The sequence below is a fragment of the Armigeres subalbatus genome, chromosome 2 (assembly GCF_024139115.2).
Source record: "Armigeres subalbatus isolate Guangzhou_Male chromosome 2, GZ_Asu_2, whole genome shotgun sequence".
NCBI classification, from domain to species: domain Eukaryota; kingdom Metazoa; phylum Arthropoda; class Insecta; order Diptera; family Culicidae; genus Armigeres; species Armigeres subalbatus.
In genome coordinates this window covers 234,177,021-234,201,746 of record NC_085140.1, presented here as the reverse complement: position 1 = coordinate 234,201,746, position 24,726 = coordinate 234,177,021, and the positions used below count along the sequence as shown (strand labels likewise).

The following is a 24,726-nucleotide window of genomic DNA, read 5'->3' as shown; positions in this document are numbered from 1 at the left end:
GAATTCCCTGTAAAGTTCCTGGAGGTATTACCGGAGAATTTCTTGGAAAAACTCCTGGATGAACTCCCGGAGGAACTCCCACAAGCACTTCCGGAGGAATTCCCACATGGAAGTCCTGAAATAATTCTTAGAGAAGTTCCTAAAGGAATTTCCGAAAAAATATCTGAAGAAATTCCCAGAAAAATACCAGGAGGAATTAATGCAGAAATTCCCAGATGAAATCCTGAAAGTATTTTCAGATGAATTGCTGAAGAAAATCCCTGCGGATTGTTCCGAAGAAATTTCTGGAAGAACTCTTGGCAGATATCCGAGTAAATTCCGAGTGAAGTCCGGAAGGAATTCTAGTACACTTCCGCCGAAAATCTTCCTGGAAAATTCCTGAAGGAATTCCTGGAGAAGTACCTGAAAAAACTCCCGAAAATATACCTGTAAGAATTTCTGGGGAAATACTTGGACGAATTTCAGGAGAAATTCATGAAGATATTTCTAGACGATTTCTTGAAGGATATTCTGAAGTAATTGCGAAAAGAATTCCAGATTGGAATGCTAGATGATTTCGCTATTGAATGTTTGGAGGTATTCTCGGAAAATTTCCTGGAAGTAATCCCGGAGGAATTAAAGGAAGAGTTCCGAGAGGAATGCCCGGAGAAGTTCCTAGAAGAGTTTCCGAAGGAATTTCTTATAGATTCACAAGTGAAATTATGGAGCTAAATCGGAGGATTTCCGTCACAATTTCTGGAAACTTCTGGTAGAATTTTGGGAAGAAATTCCGTATGTATTCTTGACGGAACTCTCGAATGCATGCCTGAAGGAAATGCCGGATTTTTCCTGATGGGAGAATAACCGAAGAAATATCTAGAAGTAAATCTTGGAGAGAAGAAAATAAATCTTCAAGGAATTTCCTCGTGAATTTCCTAAAAAAAATAGTGGGGGAGAATAGATAAGGAGGAATTACAATTACATGAGAAGGATTTTCGAACGTTTTTCAGAGGAATTTGTGGATAACTTTCCGGAGGAATTCAGAAGCTCCCAGGGGAGGTTCTAGAAGGATTTTAAGGAGAATTTTTGAGTCCGAAATGTTTCGAGTTGTTTTGAACTTTCATATATTATGGATCCTGGATGCCCTAATAAGTTTTGGGAATCTTTTGAATTTCAACCACCTATTTCTGTATATGATTGAATCGTAAAGTGCACATGTTTGAGGGAATTCATTTCAGTACCCGTTCAATCTTTCCACAATTTAGGGGGGCGACGACCCCCCCCCCTGCCCCCTCTTGGCTACGTTCATGTAGATCTCCTGTCCTCACCAGTAAAAGATGTTCCGGACAGCGACGACAGCGACAATGTTTATCTTGTAACTAAAATATCTTATGCTGGTATCTGTCAAAAAACAAAAACAAAGACCAGGCTGCGAGGGGAGTCAAAATGGTCAATTATTCTCTTTTCAAGTAAAACACCGATCATAACAACGCATATTAAATCCCCTCGACATCCAAGTTAAAAAGCGGCGCTCGTTAACTGGAATGATGTTCTTGTCCAGTTAGGGAATGGTTGCTGTATTTTCGCTCCATATTATCGAAACTTCAGCAAGACAATTGGAATTATGATATCCGGATATCATTCTGGGGATTTCTAGTACAGGTGTCACCATAATTTTTGGTTCTGATATAATCCTTATATACGAATCTACCGAAATAGTATGAATAGGGAGATTTTGTTGGACTTAAATCATTAACAAAGGAAGTTGTGGTCAAATTTACTGCGACCCACCGGAATAACTTTTAATAGGAGGAGCACATCACAAGTCCCGTGTCTTCTGAGTTCTGGGATCCGTACGAGCATAACTGTAATAAAACCAGGCCAATACGGCATAAATAACGAAATGGCAACCACTTGAGTTTTTTATTCACATAGACCGATATGGGTTAAATTGGAAATCTGAAAATTTTGAATATTGTATTGGTTTTTGATGTCTTGAAAACAATTTGGAGAAAAGATCATACTAAGGAAATCTACAAGCTCATTTTTTTACCAATCGATGTAGAGGTGAGGTTTAAACGAATAGCAAATAAGACTTTTTTTTGTGTCTTTATTTCAGCCCGAGGCTGGCTCGTCTCCGGTAATAAGACTAATATTTATCAAAGATTTTGAGTTTGACATTCAATCACCTAGGCTCGTGCATTGTGCTCTGTGTTTGATTTATTTTTGTGATTTATTTTTGTGATTTATTTTTGTAATATAGAGGCAGTCAGACAGCTATGCAAAGGCAAACCTAACTATGTATATTCCATGTCTGGTTTTATTTATCATATAATGTGCTCGAACAAACGACTTGACCTGTATGGCGGTATGATGACTTATCTGTTTTTTTAAACAAAGATTCATACGTTGATTTGACGAATCTGATAGCACTTCCACGCAAACCAACACCACCAACATGTAGTTGAAGCCTTCACCTACGCGTTAATGGTGGTAATTTGTATGGGTCAATTTTAACAGATATTTCCACAGATATAAAAAAAACATTATGTTATTCTAAATCAAACTGAAACAAACCAAAAAAAAGCATGGTTGTACATCGTAATCCTTTTGTAACGCTTTAATCCGTACTGACAATTCTTCTTCTCCTACTTCTTCAATACCTCCACATATTTGGACCGTACAAATCATACTGCAACTTGGCATGGGTCTCAACGTGGTGTGCTATAAGCATTTGTGCAGCGACGTTATGCACAAATACGTTAGGCATAATTGACGTTAGACATAACGGACGTTAGGTATAATGTACGTTAGGCGTAATGAACGCACAATTTTGCCTTCTGTTATTTGTTCTCTGGAGCATTTCATGCCTAACGTCCACGGGTTAGGGACAAAAGGTCGCAAGACAAAATGTTGAAAGGAGAAAAGGCCGAAAGACAAAAGGTCAAAGGGGCAAAAGGTCGAAAAGGTCGAAAAAGTCAAAAGGTTGAAAGGGAAAAAGACCGAAAGGACAAAACGTCGAACGGGGCATAAGGTCGAAAGGACAAAACGTTGAACGGGACAAACGGTCGAAAGAAACAAAATATCAATAAGATCAAAAAGGCGAAAGGAACAAAAGATCGAAATAGACAAGAAGCTGAGACGGAGAGAATCAATCTCGCACCAGAGTTGACCTACACAGTATGGCAAAAACTCTGCTCTTTTATTTTTCACGATTTTTAACAATTAAATAAAATTAATTCAGTGAGTAAAATTAATAGATGGATGTTAGAGTTTTCTAAATTTCTTTTTGATTTATCGAAATGGCGCACGCCGCACATCAAACACACCGGCGTGTATCACATGCAGGTGTATTTTCAATGCTGCGTGGTTGACGCGTGCACTATCTTGGCAGATAGAAGTAACATTTAGAAAACCTATAAATAAAAGCCCATTTTTTTTCGCTAACTGTATAGGACAATTCTGTCTCGCACAATACAAGTTTTTTTTTCATTTCCTAATTCAACAATCTTTTTTATCTCTTAAAGAACTACCTAGATATTAATAATATTGTTTCATACCAAATATAGTATATTAACAATATAGCCCACTTCGTGAATCCCCATATATTAGGCAAGAGACAGCACTTTCACACCATCTTGCGTCACAAAAGGTAACTAACGCCTGAAAACGATAGCCAAGGGGTGCGATGATTGCAAAAATTACACCAATTTTAAAATTTTTGAAAATTTGAATTACATTTTAAAAATTTTATTTTTGAACTCAGATATCATGGGATGGGTCATAGGATGATTTCTAGCATATTATTTCGAAATGTTATACTGCATACTGAATCATACGTTCAAACACCCCTCAGAATGTCATTTCATTACATTGCTTGCCTTTTGTGACACCGCGGCGCTACTGCGTTGTCTCTTCAAATCATCCAGAGTGGACTATATTGGTAATAGAGTATATTTGTTCATACTCATTACTCCTTCTTTGAAAATTGCTCATTCTTCTCAACTTTGATTAATGAGATAATGCTTAAATGCTTTTCACAAATTCCTTTGGAATACACAAAACTTGTTATCAACTTGATCGCCCTTTTGTCCTTTTCGACCTTTTGTCGCTTTCGACCTTTTTAACCCGTAACGCTGGGTTTACTGCTGTCGATGAGAGTAAATTGAAACTGATTTTGATGTTGGTTCATGATAATGAAATAAGTAATCAGTTTATATAATTTAGAAATCAACAGCAAACTGAAATCAAGATAAGTGATCAATAACAGAGACCAAAAAATTTTTAAAACCCAGATTAATCCACCTATCGTTGGTGGTGCCTTTCTCTCATTTAGTTAAGACACCAACCTTATATGGGGTTTATATGGTCCGATGTACCATTTCTTTCATAACTTTTAAACGCAATGACCGATCGGTATAAAATTCAATAGTGATCAACAAGGCTTTGTCCCCTGTCGAATGAAACTTGTTGCGAGAAAATCGGTTGAAGATTACTATACGAAAAGTTGTCTAACGTTTTTATAGCTTTTGTGCACACACATACACACACATACACACATACATACACACGGACAGACAGACATGTGCTCAGCTCGTCGAGCTGAGTCGATTGGTATATAATACTATGGGTCTCAGAAGCTTCTATAAAAATTTCGTGTTCGGAGTGAAATGATAGCCTTTCGGTGCAACTTAGTTGTACGAGAAAGGCAAAAAGGAGGGGCTGTCCACATATTTCGTAGACAGTTTAGGGTGGAGGGGGTATGAATTATATGAGCAGTTGTCCACGCTAGGGAATGGAGGTATCTAAAACTGACTAAAACCTGTCCACGTAGTATATGGACAGCTCCTTAGATTTTTGTTTTCTTCTACCAACAAACAATTCATGCTGAACAAGCTAGTTTTTAACCTGTAAAAGTCTGTTTTTGGTTGAATAAGCACTCTATCAGCTTCCAATGTTTGGGGGGTCGATACCAAAATATCTTTTCTATTTGCCCTCATTATGATGTCAGACTTTGCTCGGGTCGGTAGCCACCTCTCAAGAGGCTTGGAGGTCTCCTTTTATAAGGCTCGGATGCCTCCTTTCGAAAGACTCGGAAGCCTCCCTTCAACAGGGTCGGAAGCCTCCTTTCAAGAGGCTTGGAAGTCTTCTTTTATAAAACTCGGAAGCCTCCTTTCGAGAGGCTCAGAAGCCTTTTTTCGAGAGGCTCGGATGCCGCCTTTCATGAGGCTCGAAAGCCGTCTTTCAAGAGACTCCTAAAGCTTCCTTTCAAGAGGCTCGGAAGTTTCCGTTCAATAGGCTCGGAAACCTACTTTCAATAGGAAGCCAAATTCAATAGGAAGACTTCAAAAGCTCTTGACATATAGGGGAACTGTTCTGTTTTCCATCTTAGTGTACATATATTCGTCTCATCGGAAAACAAAGAAATGCAGCACCAATCTCGTTGCTTTTTTTCACTAACACGCGTGCTCACTGTTGAAAAAATCACAAAAATAAGAAACAAACCAAATTCTTTTTCATTGCTTCGTTTATGATGAGATGGAAATAGGAGCTATGGCATGAAGTGCCGAACCGTTCCCCTATTTTACTTATTTTCATTCGCAGCGAAAAAAATTGGGGGTAACTCAATGAATGTAAAAGTTTGAAGGGGTACCTCATAAGAAAAATGTTCGAGAACCGCTGCACCAAGCAAACGACGAAAAAAAACTTTGGAGTGGGCTTTCACTTGACAATAAAATGTTTTCTCTGTAAAACGAAAGAAAAGCTTCTAAATGCTTCGGAAATGGGTACAACAAGATCGTGCTTACATAGCACACGTATAACAAATGTCAAAATGACCACATCTATTTTCTGTCAAAAGTTACGACGGGGTGCCGATCGGTGACAATCGACCAGTGCCGGGAACTGACCACCTTCTCCTATTATTGGTGGAAGCATTAGTTGAGAAAGACATGCATACTAGTTTTAAAGTGTCTGTGGTGAGCCTTCAGGGATTGAAACCTGGTAACCACATGAACACTGAATCTACACGATCTACATTTTCCTATTTACTGCATGGTGGGCGTCTGCTCCCATTTTGTAATAAGCCTCGTGGTGCTGCCATTCTGACGATGTTGGATACGTGAGCCAGATCAAGGAACCGTCGTAGTCATATTGCCTTCGCTTCGTTTCCAAAAGAGTCCAAACCGTAATCTAGTGCACAAAGAAATTCAAAAGCATAGCATAGTTACGGTGTACTTCGTAGATTGGACACTAGTGATACTCATGTTTTTCTATTGAAATCCTTATTTAAATTGCTATCAGAAATCAAGGTGGGTGTGGTCCTTGCTTTCAATCTAGAATAAAAATTACAAAAGCTTGAGGATTACTACTCCTGGCCACGCCCATCTTCACCGTAACTTGGGAGGGAAAGGAAGTGTTGGTGTAGTATTTACTTAACGAGAGGCCCCCGACTCAGCGACACCCTCATAAGTACCACGCAGTTGGATATTGCGGAAGGTATTCGTTGGGTCAGGATTTGCCTGTAGCTGACAATATGACCGTGGTAGGTCTTACACCGTAACACACCATGCAAAGGTGTCTATCCAAACATTAAAAATACATATGACAATCATTTCAAAATAGATCAGAAACACCACAATAAACACCTTTTTCCACACATCAAGGGTTCATTTGCACGAACCATCACTTCACTCAACCGCGATATCATTAGTAGAAATTACCTTCCAAATTGCAGTTATGCAACTTCCCGCCGCATACATCATCACTTTTTTGTTGTTTTGAGCGGTGCAATGCTATAATAGAGGTAATAAAGTATAGAGGGAGATTGTCGCTGTCGTCACTGACGGAACCTCTTTTACTTGCTCGGATACTATCTAACCGTCAACGGTTAAGGCATGCAGTTTGACAAACGAGTACCCACGCTGGAAAATGAGAACAAATCGCACCACAGCGCCATTTCCCTCTACACTTTACCTCTACTGGTGTCATACTCCTGCAGGCTCATTACGCTTTTCCAGCTAATTTAGCAGAAAGTGACAGTGTGGACTCGAAAAGACTTTGGGGCCAATTTACGCCTGGATCACGACTGCGACAATCATCATCATCATCCTCATCAGAGGCCTGAGGCCGCGTCTAGTGGCTCCTGCCGCCATCCACTTTGGAATTGCGGTGACATAACAAGCTCACTTCATTTTCGCGCTCGACCATAACCCGGTAAACAGAAGTACCCTAGAAGGTAACTCGATGATTGGCACCTAATAAAGTGGATATTTATTTTATTAAATAGGGGATGAAACAAATAGGCAATAAATGTTTAATTACCTTACTTCAGAAAATCTATCGCAAAAACGTCTTTTAAATGAGGGCCCTCCATAGCCATGCGGTAAAACGCGCGGCTACAAAGCAAGACCAAGCTGAGGGTGGCTGGGTTCGATTTCCGGTGCAAGTCTAGGCAATTTTCGGTTTGGGCATAAAAGTATCATTGTGTTAGCCTCGTGATATACGAATGCAAAAGTTAATAACTGTGGAAGTGCTTAATGAACACTAAGCTGCGAGGCGGCTCTGTCCCGGTGTGGGGATGTAATGCCAATAAGAAGAAGAAGAAGTCTTTTAAATATTGAATAAGTAATTCTTGTGTAACACAACAACAACCGCAGCAAAAAACATAGTTCGTGACAAGTGAAAACTGCGCCTCCATATCGCCGGTTCGTCGTCGGTGGTCGGGCGGAGAGGTACCTAAACTTGAAAAATTATGCTCCCCTTTCCACGTGTGCAGGTTTTTGGCTTTGACTTCGCGGAATGTCACCGCCGCCGCCGGTTGTCGCGTAGCTTCGTAGGTCGGTTGACACGCCGTGCCGCGCCGCGGTTCAGTGGAGCACACAGGTTTTTCAGGGTGTAGGTCCTCGTGCACCCAACGAACAACGACACTTAAGCCGCTAATTAGCCGCCATGACAATGCCTCTTTTGTTTAATGATCGTACTTGTTGCTGTTTTTTTTCTTTCTTTTGAATGTTTTAGGCTAATTTGCGGTCAAGAAAGACGGTTGATGTAATATGTAGTTTATATTTGCGACTTCACGCTGTCAGAGAGCAAGTCATCCATTGAATAATGCGCACCCGTTAAACTGGATCACTGCTCGTTGAGGATCATTACGAATGAATAATGTACTTTTGTTCAAGTTCGTTTAGGATTTGATGAGTTTATTGGTCTTAAGCTTTTGCAGAATTAGTTAACATACATATTGTGGTGTATCAAAACTTGAGTTAAGCAATGTTTTCGGCAGTTTGCAAAATAGTTCCAAATATGGTTGGAGACTTTAGGTATAAGAGTTATGTAAGAGGGAAACGAGCGAAGAAATACGCATCCCACTTTGTCTGCAATGTGTTGATGACAAGACAATCCCAATTAACTTGGCTTACCTATCTATTCTATCTGATGCAAACTACCATCATCTTCTCAGCCTGAATTCACTCAGAAAAAAAAACTGTTAACATTCTTCCACCCGCACCGTCGATAATTGTAAAAGGGAAAGGAGCTGGCATCAAAAAAGACCCCCAACTGACATTGATTTTTTTGCTCCTCCTATCTAATCCATCACAAATTCGAATCATCGATCGCCTGCGCAACAAGCAGAAGATTACGAAATTGATTACTGATTTGATTTCGATTTCATTCGAACCTATTCGAACCAGCCCGTCAACTAGTAAACGTGATGCTTTGCTGTTGATTGAGGTTATTACCGCTCCTACCGTATTTGTGGGAGGAGATAAAGACGAACTTGTCGATTCACGTTCTTTTCGGCATCATTATGTTTTTCGATTTCACTGTTGCGAAAGAATTGAGGCGATTCGAAAAAAAAAACGAATCTTGGTAGTCGAATCCGGTTTCTCTAATTGATAGTGATGAGTATTTTATTTTTCGAATGTAGATCAATCTTTAACATCAAGTGAATAACAATGAACTTAAAGTGAAGAGTACGCGTTAGAACAGCAAATTATTTATTTACATGAAGTTATATTGATTAAGATTTAAACGACACCATGGATCATCAAGTGCCGTAATCCTGTTACCGCTTTGTTATCTTAATTCTAGTATTTAAGTACAAACTGCCATAGTTCATTCACTTTTCACTTCATTCAATGTTGATTTTCATAATTTCTACGCTCTGCAGCGGTCCTACCAGTGCGTGCTGCTCTGCTCGTTTAGATCCATCCATCATCCCCATCACCATCATCCATTTGCACCAACCCGGGCACTCTCACATTATCGACATTATCCCTTGTTTGTCATCTTTCTCATAAATATTCAACAGTGCTTTGTCTGTCTCGCGACGCTTTCCAGCACTACTGGTGGATACCAGTTTTGCTATGCTCGATCTCGAGCAGAACAAGAACATCTTTCTGGTTGGATTAGAATAAATGGCAGTTGCTTTTCCAAGAACAGTTTGCACTTGTCACCACCTGGCAGCGGACACACTTCTGTGCGCTCTTGTTTATTTATGTGAATCGCTTTAATTAGCAACATTTTTTGCTAGCTGTGCGTCCTGTACTTCTGACGCGTGGTTCAGCTTTATGGATGCATTCCATGTTTACGATTATTCAAAATTGGTTTCATGCTCATCGTGGCAGTGAACTGTTGTTGATACCTCTTCATAAATTGCGAAAACATCAATTCGCAAATTTATTGACATTGTGGTTCGCTTAAATCTATATATGCGACATTTTAATTGAAATCCGCATGATCTAGGTATGTCAATGAACGCAAAGATGATTATTTGGCATTTGTTCAAGACTCGCCTCATGTCTACTCATAGCTCACAGCTCACCGCAGTAGACCAGACATCCCTAGTCAACCACATCAACGGTTGCCTCGATCCAGTCTAGATAATCGACGAGCTTGACATAGATACCGGGAATCCTTCCTCCGCACTGCTCCGAACCCAAACTAACAAGGCCTACCTGGTACCAGCGATTCATTGAATGCAGCATCAGTGGACCTCCAGAATCTCCACGACATGAGTCTTTTCCTGGCTCTCCTCCTACGCATAGCTGCGATTTAGACAGTTCTAATCGAATATCCCTGTATATTTTCTCGCAAACTGAAGAATTTCTCAACGGAAGCATGATCGGATGTTTGTTGTGTGGCACGTAACCTGCAATGAGAAACATCTTGTTATGAGGATTTTATTTATCTTCACTTGTCATTATTTATTTATATTTGTGTGAAATTTGAATTGGTTTCAGTTCTTCACTTAAAGTGAATTTTGATGGGAAGCCAATTCTTCACTGGTCAAATGAATGATTCAGGAACCATGCGGGTACCTGAGCAATAAAGAAAAGGGACTATGAACATGAAATTTTACATGAAAGTTGTTGGAATCAGAACATATCGTGACGATGATGTAATGATACCTATCATTCGACGTAGTGACATTCTTCCCAAGCGTTCCATCGAAAGACGCTCTGAATCTCTTGAAAGATTGGCTGCTAACACAAAGAACGGAAACAGCATGGCGAGGGAAGGTGTACATGGATCTAAATCTGGCAAGGTTATACATGACTGAAATTGTAGAAGCTGCCGTGAAATCACAGAAATGCCGCGAATGCCCACATCATCCATTCATCGACTTAAAAACCGCATATGATACAATCGATCAAGATCAGCTATGGCACGTACACGTATTTCTGGATAAACTGATACGGTTGGTCAAGGCAACGATGGATCTGGTAATATGCGTAGTTCGAGTTTATTCTCGAGTCCCGAGTCCCTTTGAAACGTGCGGAGGGATAGGGCAAGGTGGTGGTCTTTCGTGTATGCTATTCAACATCGCTTTGGAGAGAGTAATATGAAAGACAGGAATTGACACGAGTGGTACGATTTTCACGAAGTCCGTCCAGGTAATTTGGTTCCGCAGACGACATTGATATTTTTGTACGTAACTTTGAGAGGATGGAGCAACGCTACATTCGACAATGCTCGTGCAGGATAGATGCGTACTTGAAGTTTTCGAGAAGAAATGAAGCGTACTATCTATGACGGGGTGCAGATGACACACGGTACATGGGCGAGGCGAATGAAGCACGAGTTGCAACAGCTGTTGGGAGAGCTACTCATCGTCCACGACGTCGAAAAACTGAAGACTGCGGTGGGCTGTAGCCTGGGATGGCATTGCGCATCTCGAATCGAATCACTCGATTCGTACGTTTTGCATTCGTTTCGAAAAAACTACGGTATTATGTCTTTCGTTCGACTTTACCCAGTTGCAGTACAAGATTTCGAATGGATTTTACGTGGATTTTCCACAAAAATTTTTTAAGCGTTAAAAAATACAAACCGATTTTCGTAAATTCATTTTTTCACAGAATCTAGATAACTAGAGATAGCGTATTGTCTGGAAACAATAAAGGACGGTATGCTAATGACATTCTTTGCTTCGAGATACAATAATAAAATATTTATTCACTTCACGTACAGAAATAATAACAAATATTATAAAAAACTTTCATCAAGAAATCACTCTCGAACAACATTCGAAAGCAATAAAGGTGACGAGCGTTTTTCATTAGACTTCAGTTGTTTTCCAGTGTGCTATCGAGTATCCATTATGCCAAAACATCTCGAAATTCTTGTACCTCCCCAATCATACTCGAACGATAAATCGTATTCGAGATCGAATCGAAAGCCGTAATGCCAAACATGTTCGCGATAAAATTTCGGACAATAAACCGGTGGAAATGAGTCAAGATAGCGATCAAACTGGCACAAAAAGGCGAGATGCGCAGCGAGCAAGGTGAATCGATCAGGAGGAAGACGATTTGCAGACCCTCCGCGGGCTGCGCGTGCCTAGCGGCGAATCGAGTTGAATGAAGAAGACTTTTATATACTGAAAAGTCACTCCGGAGTCTGAATAAATATATAATAATGCGTTAGAACTTTTTCACATTCCGTGGTAGCTACCACAAACAGACGAAGGGAGCACCAATGGGAAACCTGATGTCACCGTTCTTGTTCGAACTATTCATGAAGAATTTGGAAAAAAGGAATAAGAGTATTACCCAAGACTGGAATCAAGGACCACTCCCCTTCTTAATATTTGATAGCATTCTAGATAAGGATCTCAAAAATAAAACATGAGTATCACTAGTGTCCAATCTACGAATTACACCGTAACAATGGTAATGCTAATGCTAAAGGGTACTACCCAAGAAATGGTGGAGATATCCAGGATTTTGGAAGCGATAATCATTGTCCATAAGGACATCAAATTTACCGTAGGAAAATGACGGTAAAATACTATCTTTGGATCTACTGGTCATCTGTGTACTGGCGCTGATTAGCGACAATGCTCTACAACCAGGTGTGATTGGGCTGCTTGCTCTGCAGCGAGCTGAGTGGGTCAAGACCAAAAGCGGCTTCCTTGATGGGTACGTGGCTGCGATTAGAAACGTGGTAGCTTCGACGGAGAAGATATTGCAAACGACGGGAAGGCTGCCCGAGATGGAGATGTTAGGACCGGTGACCCCAGTTCCAACTCCACGGCTTGAAACCGACCCATCCGAAAAAAAATGTGTTCGTGGTTACTGCCTTCGCCTTGTAAGGGCTCTGTTAACGGCCTTTTAAATTCCTTTGAATTGTATCATCTGCAAAAATACTGCGCTGTAGATCTGTGGTCGACAGCATGCATGCATGCATACTCAGACTAAGGCCATATGCTGCACATAAAAGTCTTCTCCATTCAGCTCGGTCCATGGCTGCACTTCGCCAACCACGCAGTCTGTGCAGGGTCCACAAATCGTCCTCCACCTGATCGATCCGCCCGCTGTGCAAAGTACGTACGATTTCCAGCCACTATGCGTCTCCGAATTTCTCTGCTGGTTTCGTTATCGGCGGTCACCAGTGAGCCCAAGTACACGAATTCTTCAACCACCTCGATTTCGTCACCACCGATAGAAACTCGTGGTGGGTGGCATACATTGACCTCTCTTGAGCCTCTTCCTATCATGTACTTCGTCTTCGACGTGGCATTTCTGCAATACCTGACGTATGGCGAACACCTGGTCTGTGGTAGAGCGTTCACCCATAAATCCCGCCTGGTACTGCCCCACAACTCTCTTGCAATTGGTGTTAGTCGGCGGCATACAATTTGGGAGAGTACTTTGTAGGCGGCGTTCAGCAGTTCAGTGGTTACGCGGTAGTTGCTACAATCCAGCTTATCGCCCGTTTTATAGATGGGACACACGACACCTTCCATCCACACCTGCGGCAGCACCCCATCCTCCCGAACCTTGGTAATCACTCAATGCAGCGCTCTAGCCAGTGCCTCACCACCGTGTTTAAACAGCTCTCCTGGTAGTTGGTCAACTCCAGGGGCTTTGTTGTTTTTCAGTCGGCCGATCTCCTCCTGGATTTCCTGGAGATTCGGAGCTGGAAGTCGCATGTCCTGCGCGCGTGCTCCTAGGTTCATTACCATACCGCCATCATTGTCTGCCATATCGCCATTCAGGTGCTCTTCGTAGTGCTGCCGCCACCTTTGCATCACCACACGCTCGTTTGCAAGAAGGTTCCCGTTCATGTCCTTACACATATCGGGATGTGGCACGTGGCCCTTACGTGAACGGTTCAATTTCTCATCAAACTTTCGTGCGTTATTAGCGCGGTACAGTTCCTCCGTCTCTTCACGGTCTCGATCTTCCTGCTGGCGCTTAGTAGTTGCGGTAGTTGCTACAATCCAGCTTATCGCCCGTTTTATAGATGGGACACACGACACCTTCCATCCACACCTGCGGCAGCACCCCATCCTCCCGAACCTTGGTAATCACTCAATGCAGCGCTCTAGCCAGTGCCTCACCACCGTGTTTAAACAGCTCTCCTGGTAGTTGGTCAACTCCAGGGGCTGGGTTGTTTTTCAGGCGGCCGATCGCCTCCTGGATTTCCTGGAGATTCGGAGCTGGAAGTCGCATGTCCTGCGCGCGTGCTCCTAGGTTCATTACCATACTGCCATCATTGTCTGCCATATCGCCATTCAGGTGCTCTTCGTAGTGCTGCCATCACCTTTGCATCACCACACGCTCGTTTGCAAGAAGGTTCCCGTTCATGTCCTTACACATATCGGGATGTGGCACGTGGCCCTTACGTGAACGGTTCAATTTCTCATCAAACTTTCGTGCGTTATTAGCGCGGTACAGTTCCTCCGTCTCTTCACGGTCTCGATCTTCCTGCTGGCGCTTTTTCCTCCGGAAAATCGAGTTTTGTCTGTTCCGCGCCCGTTTGTATCGTGCTTCGTTCGCCCTCGTGCGTGCTGCATTCTTCTCCTCAACTAACTGCTCACATTCGCCGTCATACCAATCGTTTCTCTGATCCGGAGCCACCGTGCCTAGTGCAGCGGTTGCGGTGCTTCCTATGGCGAATCGAATATCTCTCTAGCCATCTTCAAGAGATGCTGCGCCTAGCTGCTCTTCCGTTAGGAGTGCCACTTCCAGCTGCTGCGCGTAGTCTTGGGCTAGTTTTGTAGCCGCCCAATGTTTAGCCGCGGTGGACGACTCCGACGCGTGTTGTACACCGTCGAGAGTTTTGAGCGCAGACATACTGCAACGAGGTAATGGTCGGATTCATTATTCGCACTGCGGTAAGTGCGTACGTTCGTGATGTCGGAGAAGAATTTACCGTCGATTAGAACGTGGTGGATTTGGTTTTCCGTTACTTGATTAGGTGATTTCCATGTGGCCTTGTGGATATTCTTGCGGGGGAAGAAAGTGCTTCGGACTACCATTCCGCATGTTTATGCTACCAAGTTTATGCATCGTTGGCCGTTGTCATTCGATACGGTATGCAGACTATCCGGTCCGATGACCGGTCTATACATTTCCTCACTTCCTACCTGTGCTTGTTAATTGGGGAACTGCGCAGGTTCACCGGGGGGAGCCGAAAGGTTTGTAAAGGTAAGGATCAAGTGGCTAGCCTTTGGAAATCGACTAGATAGCTACTCAACAACACTAGCGATGCAATATATTCCCCAAGGGCATTTGACTAAGCGTATTGACTTTCCCCCAAAGTGAATGAAAGGAGTAATTAAAGGTCTCCCACTGTTGCCTTAGCATCCTTAATTTGTTTTAAAATGGGGCAAAACGCCCGAATGGTGGTGTAAAATGACTCATAGGATGTAAAATAGTGATGAACGCATGGTTGTTTGTTTATACGGGGGTCACTTTTTACACGGATGGATTTTATTAGAAAATTATGCGTTGGCCCATTTTGCCCCTTGGCTGAGCTATGCACTGTCTCCCTTGCTATGCTCTAACGAGCGTCGAATCGGCGACATAATAGCGCCATCGTGGCCTCTAGGTGACGGTGGGGGACGGGAGTTAGCAGTGACTTGAACACTGGCGGAGTTACGCTAGGGCACGTGACGCACCAAATCGAATATTTCACTGAAATTTAAATATATACGCCAAAATTGTCATGAGAAAAAACTGATTTTCCGCCAATATTTAAAAATACTTGAAGTGGGAAACGGTTTCCATTGTAAAGGTCGGAAGCAACCTTTTACTTCAGCACGAGAAGAAGGGACAGGCTGATCACTCACCTTTTGTTTAATGATGAGAAGTGTTCCACAGGGGAGGTAAACATTGACAAATAGAAATTCTACCTCGGAGAAACAGGCTCCAACGACTGAGAGGCCTTCACTGACCTGAAATACGTCAACGCGGTCTTCCTACGAATCCCGAATATCGAAGTAGTGGCAAACTTCAATCGTAAATTTTATTCTCCGTTGGTCGGGGTTCTGCCAAATCCCATCAAGCGGCTTTAAGACTGGCTTCTGATATTTTGTTCGTGAAAGCAAACCGAAAATTATTTCATATCAATTCATATTCATACTCGAGCAACGCCTAACAATATACCCTTTGTCATCAACAGAGTTTGTTACTGACAAACCCCATTCGCAACATACTTTTATCAGAACCCGAACACAATATGACAAAGATCATTTCTCGCTTAAGGTGATTATAGAATGAAGCCCGTGGTGAATTTCAAATTCACCACACGTTTATTTACATACATTTCCAAAAGCAAAAATCTGGCGTAATAGTTTTCGTACAGTGCCGAAACTCAAATTATGATTGTTCAGCATAAATAAGCAAACGATCTACCATTATTTCAGCCCCATACGCGTTATGGTTCTTTCATCTCGCGCTCTTGAATTTTTTTTTTGGAAAAGCACTTGGCTTACAAAATGGTTGATTTCTGGCTTCCTTGTATAATCACCTTAACTTTTCAAAAGGACCTAAGTAACATTTTTTTTCATGAATTAATTTTAATAGCGCAATCAACAAAAAAACATGAAAGTTTTCGATTGCAGTACTCAAATTAATTCATGAAAAAATGTTACTTAGGTCCTTTTGAAAAGTTAAGCGAGATTTCCCTTGCATGCCTTGAAATTTCCGAGAATACGATGCTATTTATGTAATCAGAGTTATTTCTATAAAAGCAGAAACTACGATAGCATAGAACCAAAATTTACTATAGAGATAATGCAAAACAACGGGATGAAAAGTTAGCAACAAACTCGTCTTCTTTTTTGTTGCAGACAAAAAATTTCAGATCTTTGTCATTATTATCTCTGACAATAACAAAGCTTTGTCGTTGCTCTTTTGTCTCTTGTTTCGCATGCGAATTCAAGAAAAAATGATACCATGGTTACTAATTTGGGTTTTCTACTGTTCTTGGATAATTGACAATCTATATCCTTAATCCTTAAGTATAGAAAAATATGTAAGAAATCGGACTACGGACTAGCTGCTTTACATCAAGCGTACTAATTGCCTTACATTTAGTGTTTCTAATTAAAAATGTGAGCTGTAATATAATTGGGTACTTGTACGTACCGGCTCTGGGCGGTCCTCTCGAGAATATGGTAAACATTTGTCCTTCAAGTAGGGCGCTATGGAGATCATCTTGCCTCGTCAAACATATTGGTTGAACATGCGCATCGAATTCGACTCTATCGGCCAACTTCAAAAGAGCCACATCGTCGTCCTTATTTAGATTGTAACGGTTGTAGTTTGGGTGAACTATGCTCCGAAGTATTCCGTAATCCTTATAGATTTCATCTCTTTTGACACGAATACTATATCTACGAATGACGCATAGTTATTGCAAATTTCTCCATCAGTTTGCTTCCAACAAATCTCAGACTTACAATTTCCATCTGAATGATAGGTCTGCTATGCAATGCGCAACCGTCAGCACATATTGGCTGTTAATTAACGATCCGGTGCACCTCTGGTAAAAAATTCTTCTCTTTACGCGGTAAGCTATACTCACAACCCATGGAAAACGCTCAGGTTCTGAGTAACTCAGAGTTTGACCACAATTTTCGGCATTCTGCCACCTGGGGCAGCATACCAATTCAGGTCCGAATCCGCACGCACTATTTTCGAAGGCATCATTCAAGAGTGCCGGCTTTGACAGGATCCACCTACAGTCATCCACTGGAACACATTTTCCTTCTGAACCATCCATAGCTTGGCACGGCAAAGTCCCACCTAGTTATGACAGAAATACACTTATTGAAAAATTCAATCGAATGTTTTGTAATTAATCTCACACACGCGTTGAATTCATGATCCCGAAAAAATATATCAACGCGAAAATCCAACAACTTGAACTCATTTCCATAGCTGACCACTGCGCGATCCATCCGAAACTGATGTGAGCTCAACGTTCAACCGGCTACGACACGACGGGACTGGGACTCGAAGAGTAAAATGTAGTCTCGCTGATAACTGTTTCAGCGTATTGTGATTGGGGTTTCCCCGGAATCGTATATTAAACTGGCCTAAACCACTTTACGGATCCAAGCAACGGTCATCAAACCAACTTTTAGCTATTGAAGGCAATATTTCGAAGATTTTCCGATCCAGTCTAATGTTTTCGCAATCTTTATCAAAGACAGACAGACATAACATTTATAAATTTCAAGCAAAATTTCTAGTAGCTAGTCGAATGACTTGTTTCGTTTTCGTTTGAAATTTAACTGGTAGTGCAACGTACTGCAGCGAAATTTTGTAAACCAAGATAGGTATAACGATAGTTGTACTCTGTCCGCCTTTCTGTAGCTCTACGCAGACGGGGATCTACGCAATTCTAATGGGAGATGGTTTCCATGGCAATGAGAATTACTTTCCTTGCTTTATACTTTGGTTTGCCCACGTACAGCGGGAAGACACAGTACAAGAATCATCGTAGAATCGAATCACGGTACTTGGGTAATCCACCGTCATTCTGAAACACATACGATTCCGTGCTGTGATACAATATCTGTGATTAGTGGTTAAGTTGGGATATCTACATTTGGAAGCAATAAAGTAAAAATTAAATTGCGCAGGTTGTGGTGGTATAGCTTTCCTTATGTTTACAATTTATGGATCTATCAAGTACTGCAACCAATCCTTCAAACATTAAACTGGTGAATGATACTTGTTACATTTGAATTGATTGAATGCAACTGCATAAGGAATAATTAACTTTGAAACCGAGAGCGAAAGCTCAAAGCTGCATATCAAGCCAACTTTTTAGAGTGATCATCAAAGGTTTCCAGTTTTTCCAATGTGATTTAAAGGAAAGCTTTCTGTGATGATCAGTAAAATTAGCATTTAAAAATCCTGTCGTTGATGTTTGTTATTTTATTATCACTCATTGCGATTAAATTGTGGTACACTGTGGTCGGTTTTTAACGCAGATTTCGGGATTTACGCGGTTTTTGTCACGCGGATAAAAATAAACGGGATTTTTATAAAGGTTCAGAGGCACTTAAAAGCATGAAAACCGGTTTTTGAAAAGTCGTTTTTACACTAAATCGTAACGGGTTAAAATCACCCATTTTTGCGTAACAACAATATTTTTTATTATATGAGTTCTAGGCACTACTCGCTGCCGCCTATGATAAAGAAGATAAGCTTTCTCCCCAAAACATTGAACATGCTACCATAATACACAATACGTTTAAGACTACCGAAGCCACTAATCGCTAGGCAATGAACTATAGATTGTGAAATCAGGGGCGTCTCGTGAACTTTTGGTACACCTGTTCTACCAGCCTGCTAAAAAAATATACATCAAGCTGAGGTTTCGAATGAAAGTTGTGTATTTGATCTAATATTATAACCTTTTCTTGTACAACGTAACCAAACATTAGAAAAAAAAAACAATTTAAACAGAAAGGATTTATAAAACAATAAACAGCTTCTTAATCTCCCTACTAAATTAATCTCTTTTGTTCTAAAAATGTTTCAAATTAAGATGCATTTAAAATTTAAAACTCTCCCAATTCGTCCGAAATCTAACTTGGTAACAGTTGACGATAACTGGATATTGCTCAGAATAGAGATCTTTCAAATCAACTCTTTCCACCATTCGGTTGCGCAGGACCCATCGCCCCTAGCATTTAAAAACTCTCACATATTTTGTTGTTGTGAAGGAAATGTAATTAGCCATTATTAGTATCATCATTTGATGCGACCCCAGATTGAGTCTACTGCAATGTTTTAGAGCTATTTAGTTTTTCAAATTTAGTGAAAACTATGCCTTTTTTTCTATGTTGATTGGTTTTGATTATTTTGAAAAAAAAAAGCATTATTAAATAATTCAATTTTATAATATTTTATAATAATCAAATTTTGATGTCTTTTTAAAAACTCAAACATTAATTTAATATTGTTCTTGATACTGAATTGTTTATGATGCATAATCATCAGGAGAAAAAAAAACAAACCGTTCCCAATCATCGAAGTATAAACGAAAGCGTGTGCGGTCGCGGTGCGCCTTTCAGCAAAGCACAGCCCGACACTCCGACCGAGTCTAACCGAAGATACGTCGCGTCGTTGGTTGTTCTCGCAGCGCGTCGAACGGGTTGGACTCCTGCGCACAGAGCACGCACAACATTCATCTAAACGTGCCTGCGTTGCATGCGAAAGAGGATGATGTGACGAAACGAAGGCCGATGACATAGTGACGCGTGAGCGTGCGCGAACGCGTCTAAGACAAAAGGAATCCTCTTGCTGATATTCTGCTTCACGAGTGCTTAGACGCGTTCGCGCACGCTCACGCGTCACTATGTCATCGGCCGAAGAAAGCTGGCAACGCTCACGCTGGTTCTACGCGCGCGGAGAACGAGTGCGCATACCAAGGAGGAAATTATTTCAAAACTTTCGTCATGGCGCAGGCTTTAAATTTTACTTCTGCCAGCGCTGCTGTTGGTTCTTTATGAATCGTACGACTGGCAAAAGCTTTCTATGAGACGTGGTGTGCTGTTATTCGTCGGAGAAACACATATTTAACTGATCTTGTCTGAGTTGATCTGTCTACGCAATATTTTGTTTCGTTAGATATTAAACCATCATTGGAAACATTACGTGAAACTTTGTTTAAAAATTTCACTGAGTAATTATTTGCCCTAATAAATAATTGCAAAGAAATTAATTGTAAGGACTTTAACTTTCCTACTTCTGAACTAAAAATGGTTACCTGTTCCATGAACAGGTAGAACATATGGACGAGTCGCCTCTGTGTGAAATATTTCCCATTTCAAAAATATTTGAAAAAAAATAAAGCAGATGATGTAAAATCACTAAATGTTAAATAAAATGGCCACTCAAATTGATTCAAATTTTTTTCACTTCAGCTTTCACTTGTCACATTTTTTTAAACTTCAGTGGATTTTGACAAAATTTACTGAAAAACGAAAGTCTCTCAAACAAACGGGTAACTAGAAGCGCCTTTAGAAAATAAATAGTTTTCCAGATATTAAGTGACTGGGGCTTTATAAAAAAGTCTCTTTTGAAAACATTTCAAAAAATAAGATGACCTAAGAAAAATCTGGTCACTTTAACTTCTGGACATAGTTGGAGTAATGAAATCCAGCTCTGAAGTGGGTTGGTCGATGGTCTGAATCTCCATCAGAACAATGTTGGTAAAAACTCAAATTCTCAATACTCTTCCACGATTCAAATCAAGCGCGAGGCAAACCTAGATAATTGTCCATGATTCGACTCGCGTTTTGCACCATTGCATGATTTTTGCGTGTTATTCTTTGTTAAATTCATCGGAATAACTTTCTTTGCTTCAAACAACAGATAATAAATCCACACGTAAACGTGGAATACGCTTCGATTGGGTTTTGACACTTTTTAGAGCGAATTCATTTTTCGGCAAATGAGCGAATCGATGCAATTTTGCTTGAAAAACTCATGCGCGATGCTCTCCATGCAGAATAGCAAACGAGTCAGTTCGCGCATGAGGCTTCGGTGAGTGAGATTTGAGCATGATTCTACCAACACTGCATCAGAAGCAAGAGGGTAAAAAAATCCAACTAGCAATTGAGGACAATTTCCTCAAATTAATTAATGTCCTACTCACAATTTTAACGTTGCAAATATTTATTTGCTAAAATCCTTCGATTAATTTGTATTCAACAGAAACATCAGATGGGTACCAACATTTGTAATACGCATCCCCGTTTTAAGGCTTTGTAGGCCCAGATTAATCCACCTATAGTGAGATTTAGATCCTTCCTTAGTTATAAGGAAATATTTCCAGACTCCAGTATTTATTTATTACTTCGTCTCGAATGTAAAAAAAACAATTCCACAGACTGATTCTTATGCTAAATTTCTAATCCTATTCTTAAACATTGACTTGGACATATTAAAATCGAAAACAGCACTGACATCATTAAACATTTTCACACAACTGAACCGTTTGTTTGAGAAACTGCATATGTTACATTTTTGGCCAAAATGAGATTTTTATATATTCTGAATCCTCGTCCAAAAATACGTATTCTGGCAAAAAATACGAAAAAAAATTTTTTTTTGTTCAGGAATGTATGAATTTTTTTTCGTTTGTTTGAGAAACTACTTATTGCGTTGCGTTGCGTTGTTTGTTTGTTTGAGAAACTACTTATGTCCACGAACTTTGAAGAGCAATTGTGGAGTACTGCTTACATTTTTTGCACTGAAAGTGCCCCAGGGTGTTGTGTTTTTCCAAAAACTATTGATCTGTATCGAAGAAATTGAAAGATTTGTTCGAAAACAGTTTTTTGTTGTTTTCTCTAAATAGTGTAAAATGGACTTATGCAGTTTCTCAAACAAATGATTCAACTATCAAACGGATTATTGTACCCATATGAGGTTCTGTGGCGTCTAACGGAAAAAGTAGGCCTGTCGCGAAGCTGGCGTGTAGGTGCATACAAATTTATGTTTTGGAGAAGTGAAGGGCTATCTATGTAATTATTTATAAGATCAAATATGAACATTCTTTGCAGTTTAATGCGTCTAAGCGCTAATGTTTCAAGGTCTATGAGCCTGCATCGACTGGCGTAGTCAGGAAGGTTCAGAGAGTCATTCCATGGGAGCTGCCGTAAAGCGATATCTGAGAAAAGAGCGTTGAACTCTTTACATTCGGAGTTTGGACTACATGGTAAGGTGACCAAACACAAACAGCACATTCCAAAATGATGCAGACTAAACAACAGTAAATTGACTTGAGCACATAAACATCTGTAAAACAACCAGTGTTACGACGAATAAATCCTAGAGCAGCAAAAGCCTTTGCCGTTGTCATACTGACGTGCTCGTTAAACCTAAGCTTGGTAGGGGAACGGTTCGGCACTTCATCTCATAGCTCCTATTTCCATCCCATCAAAAACAAAGCAATAGAAAGGAATTTGGTTTGTTTATTATTTTTGTGATTTTTTTCAGCAGTGAGCATGCATGTTGACAAAAAGAAGCGACGAATTTGGTGACGTATTTCTTTGTTTTGCGATGAGATGGATATATGATGGATATATGTATATATGTTATTTACATAAAACTATTTGCTGAATGAACGCAAGGCTCATTGCACTTTTTGTTCCAGCATCACTGCCATCTGCTACTTGCCGTTATTTGCACGAGGCACCACTTCGCGTGGAGGATTCGCTTATCATGAATGAAAAATTATTATTATTATTATTATAGAGTTTTGGCACTTCCTCAGCAAGCGTGCTGGGAATTTTCACCTACCCCGGGCAATCTGAATGCCAAAGGGGATTAGGCTCTGTGGACCCCATTCCATTCGCCGGTTGACATTAAATCCTATAATAAACGTTTGCACCGGATGTATAAGTTATGGTGGTTCAGGAATCTTCTTACTATGCTGCAAGTTCCAAGAACCACTGTCTTTTGGATGCTATGGAGGTTATGAGATAGTTCCAGCTCTCCTAAGGATCTCAGAAGAGATTTCGGGACAATTCCGGTTGCTGAGATAACAACCGGAATTATACGCACGTCCTCCATGTGCCACATCTGCTTCAACTCCTCCGCCAAATCGTGGTTCTTCGTTATCTTGTTGGAGAATGTTCTAGTCTAGCGGTACAGCAATGTCGATGGGGGCTACCCGCTTCATCCTTTTGTCGTAGACCACAATATCGGGCCGATTGGCACGAATGAGGACATCCGTTATGATCTCGCTATCCCAGTACAGCTTCACGAAACTATTTTCCAGAACCGGGACAGGCAGCTTTAAAGCAAGCTGTTGGTGCACAATCTTATCTAGGTACTTCGTTATGACGACCGAGATAGGCTGAATCAGCTAAGGCTGAACACCCGGACACGATATGTTCGATCGTCTCTCCTACTGAATTGCACTTCCTGCAGCGGTCCTCCACGTTTTCGTGCAATATATAGTGCCGATAGTTCTTCGTCGCAATTACCCGGTCCTGGATGGCTACCATGAATCCTTCTGTTTCCGAGAAGAGTTCACCCCGAACCAGCTACGTATTCGACGCCGCTTTGTCGATATATTCCAGCTCCAGTTGATGGGGTGCGTCCCATGTAACTCCTTCTGCTTCCACGATGCGATCATCTCGTCAACCGATTTGATGTCGCAATTCAGCTGATAGTCCTCCTGCGCCAGATGCAGGGCACTGAATCCGTGGTCAGCTTCACACACAGCGCGATAGATTTCGTGGCGGTTCTGGCTTTCCACGAAGTATCTTCGCAACTGCTGGATCTGGGAAACACATAGTGTTTGTAAATCGGTGACGCTTCTTCCTCCTACTGTACGTGGCAGGGTGACTCTCTCGATGGACGATTTTGGATGGCGCATGCGATGCTTAGTGAACGCCACTCGTACTGCTCGTTCTAATGCCTCCAAGTCAGTCTTGGTCCACTTCACCACCCCGAAACTGTATGTCAACAATGGCACAGCAAACGTGTTTATCGCCTTCACCTTGTTGCCGGCCGACAAGAGGCTCTTCAAAATACCGTTGACACGATGCAAGAACTTTTCCTGCAGCTCTTTCTTGATTGTCGTATGGCGAATTCCTTTCAGTTGCAGGAAACCTAGGAACTTGTACGTTTCGCCTTCAACCATGTTTCGAATCTCCTCCTGTTCGTTGACGCGGAAACTGTCGGCATCCACCAGGTGACCCCGGTGTAGATGTATGGATCGACATTTATCGATACCAAACTCCATCCGGATGTCGTTGCTGAATACCGTTACAAGCCGCAGAAATTGGTGCAGCTTCCCCACAGATTTCGCAAACAGCTTCAAGTAGTCCATAAAGAAGCTGTGGGTAATGTTTGTACTCCTTTCCCCACTCTTCAAATGATAGCCATAGTTGTGTTGGTTGAGTGCTCTGCTAAGAGGGTTCATGGCAAGGCAAAACCATAGAGGACTAAACTGCCGCTAACCGCAAGTCGAGCACAT

General features: G+C 41.2%; 2 protein-coding genes across 6 annotated transcripts in view; one reads left to right on the top strand and one right to left on the bottom strand.

The window, feature by feature from the left end:
• The window catches only part of LOC134211903 (protein outspread), a 760,849-nt gene that overhangs the window by 440,485 nt on the left and 295,638 nt on the right, over positions 1-24,726 (top strand). The gene's annotated exons all lie outside the window — the stretch shown is intronic.
• LOC134216026 (CLIP domain-containing serine protease B15-like) lies at positions 8,812-17,721 on the bottom strand. Its single transcript, XM_062695062.1, has 4 exons — positions 17,587-17,721; positions 17,177-17,522; positions 16,863-17,110; positions 8,812-10,132 (listed from the first exon to the last, which is right to left on the bottom strand). Exons 1-4 carry the CDS (start codon positions 17,675-17,677, stop codon positions 9,825-9,827), a joined length of 993 nt encoding a protein of 330 aa, XP_062551046.1. The 5' UTR covers positions 17,678-17,721; the 3' UTR covers positions 8,812-9,824.